This window comes from Vicia villosa, linkage group LG7, assembly GCF_029867415.1.
Source record: "Vicia villosa cultivar HV-30 ecotype Madison, WI linkage group LG7, Vvil1.0, whole genome shotgun sequence".
Lineage (NCBI taxonomy): Eukaryota > Viridiplantae > Streptophyta > Magnoliopsida > Fabales > Fabaceae > Vicia > Vicia villosa.
In genome coordinates, this window is record NC_081186.1 from 116158691 (window position 1) to 116173457 (window position 14767).

A 14767-nucleotide genomic window follows, 5' to 3' on the forward strand; every position below is an offset into this window, starting at 1 on the left:
CGCCGCGACATACCCGAAAACACACTTTTCACTGAATCATCACGACGCTCTTCAAAATGCTGGGTATTTTCGGTGCATAATTGGTCAACGGTCCAAACATATGAAATGTCGAGGATAATAGCACGGAGCTACAGTTAAAATCTCGAGGGAATCGGACGAGCGGATTGTCAGATATGAATTTTTAGTGTCCGAAAACATGCGGTTCAGCACCATTGACTACTCGTAAACCCCAAATTCGACGGCCTTCCTCAAAGAATTGGTTTATGAGCCAAACACGAAAGTTGTAGAGAACATCGAAACAGTACGGGCAACACGGGAACCAAGCTCATAGAACCTTCCAGACAAGACTTACAAATTTCTTTGTATTTTCACTGTATAAATCGAATTTCACGCCATATTTTCCTGAAACCCAAAAACTCTTTATTATTTTTCTTCCATTTTTGAACGACGATATAAACTCCATCCATAACTTATATCTCAAATAAATAGGGCAAATTTTGGGGTGCAACACCATCCAGCTAAATATATTCCTCCAAACTATGTCAAAAATTACGCACCCATCGAACAAATGCATCACGGTTTCCTCCTTGACACTGCCAAACGCGCATAGACTGTTCATAATAACTCCCATTCTGCATAGTTGATCCTTGGTTGGAAATCTAATGAGGATGAGCCTCCACCCGAATAAGGAGATATTCGATGGAATATGGGTGATGGCAACCACTGTATTATTGTCCAAATTTACTGCATCAGCCTTACTAAAATGCCAAAAAATAGGAGCTAGCAGAGAATATTCCGTCATCGCTTAATTTTCTAACAAAATTGTCTGCTTCCAATCGATTGAAAATTGTTCCATTAAGGAGAGTTTTGAACTCCTCCCACACTGCACGAATGTTTCCAGTTATGTTATCAATGATTCCGTCTAAGTTCCATGTCGAGAAACGATTTTCTCAAACTCCAGCATAGTCGATGTTGATTCTAGTATCGATCGCGCAACTGAAGACATCAGGAAATGCAGCATGTAAAGACTGATATCCTAACCAATGCGCCTACCACACGTAATTTATTGGAAGAGAATATGTTAAATGGTACTCCCTTAGGTCCTAATTATAAGAAAAAATTAGACTCATTTAAATAATTAATATATTTAGACGATCGTTTTTTCCTAACTACTTCTTTGACAGAGGAAGCGCACACAAAGATCTGTCGTTTTGACCCCGATTCTCACTCTGCTCATTAGGATATCTTCCATAAGTATTGGACTTAAAGCCACTACGTGACAGAGACTGATTCATATACTTACAAGGAAGATGACTTGTCCTTGGAAATTGATCTTGGAAAGTCAATTGGTGGCTTTCTACAAGAAGCTTAGTTGTGTTGGTGGTGTTTCGAGAAATTGGCCAAAGAAGTGTATTTAGGCCCGCTGGCTAATGGATGCCAAATCAAGGGGGAGAAAAATAATCTTATGTGGGTGACGTTAGGGCCTTATTTCTTTAACTTCTCTTGATGCTCTTTTTTCTTTATCGTGGAGATGTGATGAAAAACAAGGACGTTATGTGGCAATTAAGGAAAGAGATCCGAGCAGTTACTACTTTGGTTGAAATCGCGAACACTCCTTTAGTCACTACGCCAAATTTGGCTTTTAACAGCACACCTACGAAAGCGCTTTTTCCCAAAAGCGCTCTGGTAGGTTTGGCTAAAAACAAAATTAAAAATCACGCTAGAAAAGCGCTCTTATAGGGGGGTAATGAAAGCGCTTTCTAAAAGCGCTCTTAGAGGGGGTGGGTATGAAAGCGCTTTCTAAAAGCGCTCTTATAGGGGGTGGGTATGAAAGCGCTTTTGAAAGCGCTCTTATAGGGGGTGGGTACGAAAGCGCTTTTAGTAATAAAGCGCTGGTATAAAGGGGCATATGAAAGCGCTTCTGAAAAGCACTCTGGTAGCCCTTTTTAAAATTTTCATAAAACTAAAACACGCTATTTTATTCAGAAACCCAAAACTCCTCCGTACATCTTCTTCTTCCTCGCTCACGTATACTCTCTGCTTCCTCGCTCTCACTCCCTCCGCCGTGGTCTCAGCCCCTCCTACGTCCCCCCGTCGTCGTCTCAACTAGCCACCGTCGTCGTCTTCTTGCTGCTTCTCTCAGAATCAAAGTCTTGTGGGATTTTAGGGTTTTTCTTGGTCAAAATCAAAGTCCAGTTCTGCTTCTGTTCAGGTAAAGTCTTCCCACTATTTTAAGAGCAAATTGTGAGAATACTTTGAAACATTTATGAGAGATAATGGTATAGTTTACTCTAAAAGTATGATATCAAGCAAATAGTTTCTGGTTCTGCTTCTGTTCATAATTTCTGTAATGTAGAAATTTGTTTTTGTGTTGCTATCTTATTTGATCCTGAAGTGATAATGGTATAGTTTACTCTAAAAGTATGATAGCAAGCAAATAGTTTTTCTATGTATCTTTGGCTTATGATTCATCATAATGGTATAGTTTACCATGTACAATGTTTGACAAGTCTAATATATCTTATCAACAAATAATCATAGCCTGATATATCTTTGCCATTATATCCAAATCAAATCCCACTCTCCTTTGATTGTAAGTCAGTTCCTTCACTCTGCTTCTATTGCTTGCTTCTTCTTCTGGATACAGGCTCAACTCCCCATCACTCACATAAGTTAATTCTTCCGATTTCTCTAAATAACACGATATCACGATAGGGGACGGTTATTATATTTTGAAAGTTAAAGAAGATGTTTGTGTTATTTAGCTAAATCTAAAGGGAGTTGAGTGTATTTTCCTCTTTATTTTGTTAGACATCAATGCTGCCCCGTTATGAAAATACATGCTAAATTGTTGTTTTCTCATGAGATATAATTGCTCCACCTTGATTTCTCCATTTGTATGACTCGACTATGATTTGTGGTCGTTTTCACGACGTTGTTTTGACATGCGTAGTTGCTGCCCCGGTTTCTAAGTAGTTGTTAAACTTTGATTTACTTTGCGGTACTATGTATCTAGAATTTCTATAACATCTGGGTTATGATTATTTTTCAGGGGATATTAAAGATTTTTTAAAAGAATATCACTAGAGACTTCAGATTAGCTTACGGTGTGTGGTTCCAGAAGTTTTTGAATTTCTCTAAAGGTAATTAGTTATTCTTTTGCTAATATAAAAATGTATGTCAAAATAATATTAATCTATTCTTAATCATTGTAGTTTGTGCTACAGTTTGCATATAGTTCCTTCACTTTTATGATATTTGTATTTAACTGCATCGTATGTGTGTGTTTAATTTTACAGTTACTTTGAAGTCTCTGGTTTCTACTTGTACAACGCCGATTCAAACCTACCCATCTCCCACATAAAGTCTAACTCAGGTTACTATCCCTTTCTTCTTGCTTATAGTTTGTTATTTTCTGCTTATAGTTTATTGTTTATGGTTCTATTTAATATCAATTTAGTGTCTCTCAACCAGTTTTTTGGTTTGTGGACTTATATTACCTTGAAATAAGGTAATGTCTTCTTTAAGAAATCGGGTATTCTGATTAGGTATTCTGATTAGGTATTCTATTATGATGATAGCTATTTATTATCTTGACAGAATTCCTTAGTACCTGATAGAGAAACCAAGAAGCATTTGTTTAGCTTAATTAAGACATGGATAAGACATGGATGAATTCAAACCGATTGTCGAAAGAGTACGAGAAAGGGGTATGGGAATTCGTTGAGTTTGCGGTTGCGCACTCCGAAGACCCGCTTCGAATGCCGTGTCCTTGCCTGGGTTGCTGTTATGGGGGTAAGGTTGACGGGAATAAGTTGGCATCCCATTTACTACGGTTTGGAATTGATAGAAGTTATACATGTTGGACAATGCATGGTGAGAAAAGTAACGGGAATGCTGAGTCGAGTTATAATAGGAAGTATGCTTCAAACGAAGATAGCACAGACACATACGATTGCGATCGAGTCGAAGAGATTGCAGAAGCGCTTGAAGAAGATCTTGCGGATTGTCCCAAAATGTTTGAGAGGTTGGTAAGCGATGCAGAGAAACCGTTGTATGAGGGTTGTACAAATTCACAAGATTGTCTGCGGTGTTAAAGTTGTACAACTTAAAGACGGACAATGGATGGTCGGATAAAAGTTTCACAGAGTTATTAGCCCTTATGAAAGATATGCTACCAGATGATAATGTTCTTCCCAATCGAACGTATGAGGCCAAAAAGATGTTGTCCTCTATTGGCATGAGCTATGATAAGATACATGCATGTCCAAACGATTGCGTTTTGTTTCGAAACGAGTATGCAGCGTTGAATGAGTGTCCTAAATGTGGTGCCCCTCGATATAAGAAAAAGTTGTCTCCTGCTAAAGTCTTATGGTATTTTCCTATAATTCCGAGATTTAGACGCATGTATCGTAGTGAGACCGATTCAAGACACTTGACTTGGCATGCAGATGAAAGAATTATTGATGGAAAGTTGCGACATCCGGCAGACTCACCACAATGGTCGAAAGTTGATACTGATTATCCTGAATTTGGAAAAGAAGCAAGAAACCTTCGGTTGTCATTGTCTACTGATGGAATGAACCCGCATGGTATTCAAAGTATCTTGCATAGCACATGGCCTGTGATTCTTATGATTTATAACCTACCTCCGTGGCTATGTATGAAGCGTAAGTACATGATGTTATCTATGCTAATTTCTGGGCCTAAACAACCAGGGAATGACATAGACGTATACTTGGCACCCTTAATCGAAGATTTAAAGTTTTTGTGGGAGAACGGTGTGGAGGTTTACGATGGGTATAGGAAGGAAAGTTTCAACTTGAGGGCGATGCTGTTTGGAACAATTAATGATTTTCCAGCATACGGAAATCTATCCGGGTACAGCAATAAAGGTCAAAAGGTGTGTCCTGTTTGTGAAGACGAAACCGATACGACACGATTGGAGCTTTGTCAGAAGAATGTCTTTCTCGGCCATCGTAGATTCTTAAATTCTAATCATCACTACCGTGGGTGGAGAAAAGCATTCAATGGAAAGGCCGAACATCGTACAGCCCCACCTTTTTTGTCAGGTGATCAAATTTTTGAAAAGGTGAAAGATATGAGCACTCAGTTTGGCAAGCCTTTTGCACATTCACTTGTCAAGGGTGGGTGGAAGAAGAAGTCAATTTTTTTTGAACTTCCATATTGGAAGTCGTTGTACGTAAGACATTTCCTGGATGTTATGCATATTGAAAAAAATGTATTTGACAGCGTCATAGGTACGTTACTCAATATACAAGGAAAGTCTAAGGATGGCCTCAACATAAGGAAGGACATGGTAAACATGGGAATGAGAACTGAATTGGGACCCGTGACGAAAGGAAAACGAACATATCTGCCACCTGCTGTTTACACTCTATCTAGAAAGGAGAAGAAAACATTGTGTAAGTTCCTCAGTGAAGTTAAAGTTCCAGAAGGCTACTCTTCAGATATTAGAAGACTTGTGTCCATGAAAGACCTCAAGTTAAAGAGTTTGAAGACGCATGATTGCCATGTTATAATGGAACACTTTTTACCAATAGGTATACGTTCTATTCTGCCAGAAAAAGTAAGAAGCGCAATAACTAAGCTGTGTTTCTTCTTCAGGTCAATTTGCAGTAAGGTGGTCGATCCCGCGATCTTACCAACATTGCAAAAAGAGATAGTTGTTACTTTATGTGATCTTGAAATGTATTTTCCTCCCTCGTTTTTTGACATAATGGTTCATCTAGTCGTTCATCTTGTGAAAGAGACACAATTGTGCGGACCAGCTTATATGAGATGGATGTACCCTGCTGAACGTTATATGAAAATATTAAAAGGGTACGTGAAAAACAGAAGTCGACCGGAGGGTTGTATTGCCGAACGATACATTGTTGAAGAAGCGGTTGAGTTTTGTACTGAATATCTGTCAAATGTTCAATCAATTGGACTCCCCAAATCTCATATTGTCGAAAAAAAGAAGGAAAAAGGCTAATTGGAAATAAAGTTGTGACAATATCAATGGTCGAACGGGATCAAGCGCACTTGTATGTTCTGCACAATGAGATTGAGGTTGAGCCGTATGTTGAAATGCACAAGGTTGTTCTCCGAGATTTAAATCCAAATAGAAATGAGAACTGGATAGTACGAGAGCACAATCGAAGTTTCATACTGTGGTTTAGGGATCATATTTATTCAAAGTATCGTTCAGATCCTGCTTCAGTAACAGAAAGGTTGAGATGTTTAGCCTATGGTCCAAGTGTAATTGTGCTTTCTTATAGCGCATACGCAATTAATGGATACACATTTTATACCAAAGAACAGGATGATAAAAGTACTATGCAAAATAGTGGTGTTACCTTGGTAGCTGAAGCAATGCACATATCAAGTGCGAATGACTTAAATCCGAAATTTGCAAATTTGTCATATTTTGGGGTTATCGAGCGCATTTTGGTGTTTGATTACGCGAAGTTTCAGATTCCTGTATTTGGTTGCAAGTGGGTTGAAAATAATAGTGGCATACGAATGGATAAGTCAGGATTTTTGCAAGTGGATCTCAATATGGTAGGGTACAAAGATGAGCCTTTCATTCTAGCCTCTCAAGCTAAACAAGTGTTCTATGTCAATGATCCGACAAGTACGAAATGGTCTATAGTGCTTTTATCTAACAAAATAGTTGATGAAAACATTGAACATCAAGGTGATATTGGTGTTGGCATTGAATCTTGTACAAGAAACGATCAAAATGAGAATGAATCTTGTACTAGAAATGATCATAATGAGGGTATTTGGATCAATCCAACCGTCCGCGTTGTTAAGAGACGCGTAGAACACAATCCTACCAAGAAAAGAAAGAGACGTTAGTGATAAAGGTAATAGTATACATATTCCGACTAATTTGCTTTATTCAATTTGTACCGATTGTTTTATTCAATAGTATAGTACTTATTCAATTTTGGTGCATATTCTCATTTTGTACATAACTTTTGAACCATGTATCCGTTTGTTGACTTCTTTACATGTAACTATACTATTTTGACGATTCCGGAGCTGCTCATGCACTTATCTTTACATTTCGGGACTGTTTTTTTATCGGTTTTGCTTCTGCCCGTAATCAAAAGTCGGGCTTAGGGTCTGAATTTCGGAAAACCGACTTTATTTTTGAGTCCGTGGGGACGTTTTACCATAGCCATGTAAATTTCGTTCAATTCCGACAACTTTCTTTTTTTGACGCTTATTTTGATTTGTACCGATTTCGTTTCCGATTTACTTGTACATGCATGGTTTGACTTCCATTTGACTTGTATAGATTGTTAGCTTATTAATAGTGTACTAATGTGCTTTAGTTTGTTTGATACAGGTTCAATGGCTCCGGATAGAGATGCTCCACCTGAAAACTCACAAGAAAACTCACAAGAAAGAGATGCTCAAGAAAGAGATGCTCCAGATACAAATGCTCCACCTGATACTGAAGCAAAAGAAGTTGCATGAGGCATCACCATTATGAAGGGAATCATTCGACATAGAGACCAAGGATTAGTATACCATTTGGATTGGATTTCTGATAAACAAGCAATTGGTCCTAATTCTGCAAAGTTGACAAGCTATATTGGTATACTTGTTCGTATGCATATTCCGGTCTCCATAGCTAAATGGAATCTGAAAAGCGAAGAGTTGGATGCGAAAAAAAAAGCGATTTGGGACGAGCTTCAGGTATATATCATATATGGTTAATTGTTGTTATTATCTTGACGATAAATTGCTTAAATTACTTATACTAACACACTATGCGTATGTTTTTTTGCAGAGGACTTTTGAGATACCAGATGATCGTAGACGCTACATACTTAGTTTGGCCGGCAAAAGATATAGAGGGTGGAAAGCTTTTTTGACAAACACCTATCTTAAGGATAAAGATGGAAACTTTCTTGAAGAGACACCGGGACGGCCAAAAAAGTATGAGATCTTCATTGATGAAAAAGATTGGGCTGAGTTTGTAAAGCAAAGAGATGAAGATTTTCGGAAAAGGAGTGCCACGAATAGTGCGAGAGCATCCAAACCCGCGTATCCATACAAAAAAGGGCGTTTGGGATATGCACGCTTAGAGGATAAAATTGTAAGTAAATAGAAATACGTTTTAATTAATTGTCTAAATGTGCATGTTTTATTTGACGATTTTATCATTTGTGTCAATGCATAGTTAGAGGAGACTAAAAGTGAGGAAACTTCACTTCCTGTACATGTGTTGTGGAAGGAAGCTCGTGTGGGCAAGAATCAAGCTGTCGATCCCGATGTTCAGAGAGTTTATACTGAATGTGTAAGTATAATGCTGTGTCTTTAATTAAATCAAATGTTTTTTAATATATAAATGATTTTTTATCTCCACTAATAATTATTGAAATGTAAATGAATTACAGGAGACCTTGTCGCAATCGGTATCCACCGGTGAGGGGAGCGTACTTAGTAGAGCACTAGATGCTCCTGAGTATCCCGGTCAGGTAAGGGGTAAGGGTCATGGTGTGACTCCAACCTCTTTTTACAAGAGTCCTAGGAGAAGATCAAATCTTACCAATGAAGAAGTGTTGCAAAAGTTGCAGGAATTGCAAGCACAAGTCTCTGAATTGCAAAGAGATAAAGATATGTATATGAGAGAAAAGTGCAACACTTCATCGGTGAAAGAAACTAGTGATAAGGCTAGTATCAACTGTCAAAGGAAATTTCCCGAGGTAATTATAAATTTTTTTCCTTACAAATTGTTCTATTTTATTAATGATAATGACTTTATATTTACTATTGGTTTAGGGCATTTCATCTTGCCAACTATACTTATCGTCACCGAATTATCGACTAGTTGGCAAGGGAAAAGTGCACAACACTTTGGGAGATTTACTTCACCATAGACCGCTCCCGGATGGACGCCTGAAAGTATCGGTGGATGTTGTATTAGATCATGATGCGATACTACCGGTACTTGACATGGTCTCAGAGACGACATTGCTGCGAGATGCAATAGGATCATTTGTTGCATGGCCCTCGGAGCTCATTACCATTAGTGATGAGGTATATTGAAAACGATTATGAATCATTTAGTTTTCGAATGTCAATTCTAAACCGTTTATTAATTATTTTTTACATTTTAATTTTAGACTGCTCCTATAAAACCCGCAATTAAGGGTAAAGGGATTTTACAGGAGGAGGAGTCTGTTGCATCACTAAAAGAGGTACATTTAAAGTGTTAATATATAATCTGAATCTAAATCTGCATGATTTTATATTTTACCTAACTTATATGATTTTCAAGCATCCGCTCGGGAGTCACAACAAGTGACGCAGCAAGTTCGTAGCGTACCACCCACTGGTCCTCCGAAGATAGCGGCAAAAAAAGGCGGTGCTTTTGTGCCTCGATACCGGACGACGCTCGCAACAATGGTTGATATGTCCGATTTGAAGGATGGTGCTTTACGTGAAATCAATATGGATGAAAGTGTCTTCGGTATTGAATTCAAGTCACATATTGCAATTGATGACTTGGAAGAGATTTTTACGCATGAACAACTAGGCGTCGGTAATATGCACTCATACATCCGGTAATATTCACTCATCCGATATATTATTTAATTAGTCCCACAATATAATTTATTTACACATTTCAATGAAAATAATCTAATGTTTATTATGTTTTTATTTAAGGTTGTTGTATGACAGAGTGTTGCGCGGGACTGTATTGTCTAACAGATTCTGTTTCGTGTCTTCCGCCCATTGCAGCGGAATGGCAATTGATTCGGAACCGGAATCAGTTAGACAGCTCTTAGTTGATAGATTCATGTCCACCGGCAATTCAGAAAGTCTGCATCTTTGGGCGTATAATACCCGACCAGTAGGGTTAGTTCTCATTCTTGGTTCATCTAATCTCTGTTTCTTTTGTGTATAGCAAAATTTTCATATAACCTATTGTTTTAATTTATAGAGCACACTGGTTGTTGCTTGCTATCAACCCTATAAGAGAAGTCGTGTATTATCTGAATTCGGTAAATGGTGACTGGACCAATTATCCGGCTATGAAGGAAATCGTTGATTTGTAAGTGGGATCGTTCTAAATATTCGTGTATATTTATATATTTACTTATTTGTGGGATTGATCTAAACATATGCATTTATATATTTGTTAATTAGATCAATACAAGTGTTCCGAAGTCAACGGGACGCACAGGTATCCCGGACTAAATCAAACAACATTACTTGGATCAAAGTGCAGGTACATTATTTTTCACAATTTTGCTTATAATATTTATGCTACTTGATAAAACAAGACAACTATAAAATCTTATTTGTTTTTCTATGTAGTGTCCGCAACAGCGAAACAGTTCAGATTGCGGATACTTTGTTTTGAGGTTTATGAAAGAAATCCTTCAGGCGAATCCATTAGAGATTCCGCTCACGGTATGAATTTATAACTTAAGATAATTTCATATAATTTATTACATTTAACTAAATATATCATTCATATTATGTTTTTGTTTTGTAGTACCTTGACGAATTCCGTGCTGCTGGGTACCCGAGACTTAAGTTGGAAGAAATCAAAGAGGATTTGTGTCACTTTTATATTAAGCAATTTTTCATGTAGGATTTGTGTCGATTTGAACTATAATATTATTGATGTTGTAATGATGTATATATATAATTTTGGATATTATAATGGTATTATATTAGTATATATATATATATATATATATATATATATATATATATTGTCTTACTGATGGCTGAAATTATATCGTCGAAAATATATTACAGGTCGAAAATATTACAGGTTGAAAACATATTACAGGTCGAAAATATTACAGGTCGACTGGGAGGATTAAATTACAGGCTGCACATTAAAATATCTCATTTAGCAACGACAGCGCTTTTAAAAAGCGCTCTTAAAGGTCCACCTACAAAAGCGCTTCTTAGTAAAAGCGCTGCCAAAGAATAATAAAAAAAGCATAAAAAATTAAAAAAAACGCAACATACGAAAGCGCTTTTGGAAAAGCGCTCTTATAGGGGGGCTACCAGAGCGCTTTTTCCAGGAAAGCGCTCTCATAGGGGGGCCTACCGGAGCGTTTTTTCCAGAAAAACGCTCTTATAGGGGGTGCCTACCAGAGCGCTTTTTCCAGAAAAACGCTCTTATAGGGGGGGCCTACCAGAGCGCTTTCTGAAGCGCTTTTGTTACCTACGCCAGCGCTGGCTTTCACAGCGCTTTTAAAGCCCATAGAAAGCGCTTTTAAAGCCCCAGCGTGTTGTAGTGAGTTATGGGAGCCTCTACCGCAGACACGCCTAACAGAACACTTTTTGGTCTGATTATTAGTTCGGATGGTCCTAATAGATAGTTTTAAAAAAATCCGCAAAAAAAACTGAGCGAATTGAATTTCTATACTCGCCAGACATCAGCTATCATTACATTCGAAGCTTTTGGACGAGGAGAAGTCTTCTTGACCCTGACCTTGATATTTGTTATAATAATTTTATATATTTGTTATATTGATTTCACGTAACAAACATGAAAATCTCTTGGAAGTTTAATTTTCTTGTGGCATTAACTCAAATGCACGTAACAATATTAACATTATGGAGATGGATTCATTCAAAAGATCACTACTGTATTATTTTAGTAAGTAATGTGTACTTTTGGTAGAAAATTCTTCAGGCTCACGTAACCATTACAACAAACATTTAGATGCACCATATATATATTAATATGGTTTTTCAGAAAGAAAAAAAAAAACATAATATTAATATATTACTTTCAAATTTATTATCAAATAAATCTCAACGTCAGCCGCACACAATCTCAGCGAAAAAACAATATAAACGATGGACATTTCAATATAATTTCATTTGATCTCAAATATATCAACCAAACACGGTATCTCAGCTACAAAAGAGTAAGACCAAGTCAAAGTCAGAAGTCAAAATCTAACAATAACACATGTTACTTTTTTTCAAACAAAACATTCAAATACAATGAAACTACAACCAAATTACACTCTTTCTTTCTCTCCCTCTTTCTCACCAATTTCCATTTCAAAATCTCACTTTACTATATATATTCACATACAACTAACAACATAACCATCTCAATTCTTTCACAACAAACCCAACCAAAACATAACTCAATACATAACAATATATCTTTTTTCGTAAACAACAACGTTAAATTTTCTACTATGGGTTTAACTTCACGTACACTAGAAATCACGGTTATATCAGGTGAAAACATTCAGGTATCAGAGGATGCATATGTTGTCGTTCGAGGCGAGTCTCTTGATTGTTACACAACAAAAACTGTGAAAGATAACAACTCTAGTTTCCTTTCATGGAATGAGAAGTTTTTGTTGGACATGCCATTGCATGCAAGGTCAATCACGTTTGAAGTGCAATGCAAGAAATTCAAAGGTGTTCACCCTATTGGAGTGGCAAGAATCGCGGTTGCGGATTTTCTTGATGGTGGTGAATCGGAAAGTTGTATGCAAGTTTTGAGCTATAGATTGAGGGATTGGGAAGGGAGAAAAAATGGAGTTATTCATTTTGGGGTGAAGGTGGTTGTGCCGGAGAAAAGATTGGTTACGGTGGCGGAGAAGGAGGTCGTGGTGAGTGGGAAGAAATGCGGTGATAGTTTAGCTGAAATGGATTATGGTGGCAAGAATTCTAATGGTGTTGTTGTTGGTATTCCGTTTTGGTGGAACTACCCTAACATTATTTAAAGATTTTAATTTTAAATTATTTTATTTTTATGTATGTTTCTTAAAGGAAGTCAATTTTAATGCAAGTCTTTTTTTAAAATTGTAATTTTTATGCCCATTTGTAGAGATTCAAGATTCAATTTGGGAATATTTTTTTTTAAATTGAGATTAATTTAAGAGGTTAAAATTTGATATTTTAAAATATTTGTGCTAAAGTGGATAGGTTGATTAGTGGCAGGCATTATTGCCATTAAAGAAAAACGAAAAAAAAATAAAAATAGGAGATTTCTCATTATACCTTGTGGTGGTGAAAATCACCTTGAAACTTTTAAAATACTCTTTGAAGATGCATCTTTGAGTTCGAACACACCTCATAATCAAGGTGTTTTCGAAGATGCATTTTTAAAGTATGTCAATATTTTGGTATTGGAATATTTCGGAGATGTAATTCTGAAATAACTTAATATTTATTAAAAAATTAAAATCAAGATGTATCGATTGTATTAATTGTATTAATGATATATATTTTAAAAAATAAATAAGTATTTCAATAATTTTATATACTTTTGAAAAAATTCGCTGACAGGGGTAATTAAAATTTTCATATTTTCTAAAAATAATAATTATCAAAGTTAACTTTTGTATTATTTTAACTAAGACATGTTATCACCAACGTACACTTATTATAACATAGTTTGGAAGCATAATATTTTCGGAATAATTGCAACAAAGATCTCTTAAAACCAGTGGCGGAGCCAGAAATATTATACAACCTGGGCAAAAACTTTACACCATTGATTATTCATCTGTTTTAATTTTCACACTCTATTTTTACAAATTTTGCCCCTAATTTTATCTTAAAATCGACCAATAAATTGGGAGAGTACAGAGAAAATAGAGGTTGAGCCCGGGCGCCTGCCCGGGCTAGCTGGGCCTTGGCTCCGCCTCTGCTTAAAACATTACATCATTAAAACTTAATCACCACTAATTATACTGATGTTGGTAATTAGTCATGGTTGTGATGATTAGTAATAGTCATGGTTGTGATGATTAGTAATTAGAGGAAGGTAATTAGAATGAAGTTAGTAAAACCAAGCATGATTAGTCTTATGAAAGACTAAGTGGAATGTGGTTTGGTCTTTTCACTTATGAACTATATAAACTCTTTGTGCACCCTAACTCATTCATTTTTCCCATTTCCTTCCCCACACTTAGAAAAAAAATTAGAAAACAAGAACAAGAGGGAGGAGGGAGGTGCAAGACAGGAAGGAGGGAGGAGGGAGTTCAAGCTCCTTGCATGCACCAACTTCACCAAGCTCATCAACAATTTAGCATATATCCTTCATCTATTCCTTTTTTCAGGTGGGTTCTTAGGTAGATTCTTGGGTAGAGGTTTAGGGTTTACATGATTAAGGGTTGAGGTTCTTGAAAATTGATTGTATTCTCTTGTATGAACTTGCTGATTTTGTGTTGCATGCTAGTATGAAGCATGGATATACTTGATCATTTATTACATGACCATGCATGTTGAATTTCTATGTTGTGTGACCTATGAAATTGTGTTAAGTATATTTCTACCGTGTTTGTGTCAATTGGGATTGAGAATCAAATGCTTTGGAACTGGTCTAATACAGGAAAAATGATATTTTTAGCTCTGGTTCTGTAAGCAATTGATTGCTATAGTGGTGCAATCGATTGCACTCTACTCAAATATGTGATTTTTGCTTCTGGTTCAGTGAGCAATCAGTTGCACTGTGAAAAATTGTCATTTTGTGCATTTTGTTCCGGAAGACCAGACCTTGAGGGTAGCTCCCGACATAAGGCTGGTAGGTAAACCCGGAAGACCTATTCTAAAGGAAACATGTACCTAATATATGAATATGTGATACGTGATTAGAATATCCAATTGAGTAGTCAATGGACACTAAATCGTAAAGCTACGAGTTGTTAGGTTTTCCAATACTGGATAGTGGGGAAAGCTTAGGATTGATGATGGATCCGTAGATGATGCATGTACCTTGTAGAGTCGAGAGGACCCATAA

At 36.7% G+C, this 14767-nt stretch overlaps 2 protein-coding genes across 2 annotated transcripts; both read left to right on the forward strand.

Annotated features, from left to right (window-relative positions):
* The first annotated feature begins 9316 nt into the window (after positions 1–9316).
* On the forward strand, positions 9317–10864 carry LOC131618360 (uncharacterized). Its single transcript, XM_058889602.1, has 6 exons — positions 9317–9590; positions 9694–9885; positions 9971–10081; positions 10177–10258; positions 10348–10443; positions 10529–10864. The coding sequence occupies exons 1-6, from the start codon at positions 9430–9432 to the stop codon at positions 10625–10627; spliced, it is 741 nt and encodes a 246-aa protein (XP_058745585.1). The 5' UTR covers positions 9317–9429; the 3' UTR covers positions 10628–10864.
* A 1075-nt stretch (positions 10865–11939) lies between these two features.
* LOC131618361 (BON1-associated protein 2-like) lies at positions 11940–12967 on the forward strand. Its single transcript, XM_058889603.1, has one exon. The coding sequence runs from the start codon at positions 12210–12212 to the stop codon at positions 12744–12746; it is 537 nt and encodes a 178-aa protein (XP_058745586.1). The 5' UTR covers positions 11940–12209; the 3' UTR covers positions 12747–12967.
* The last annotated feature ends 1800 nt before the right edge of the window (positions 12968–14767 follow it).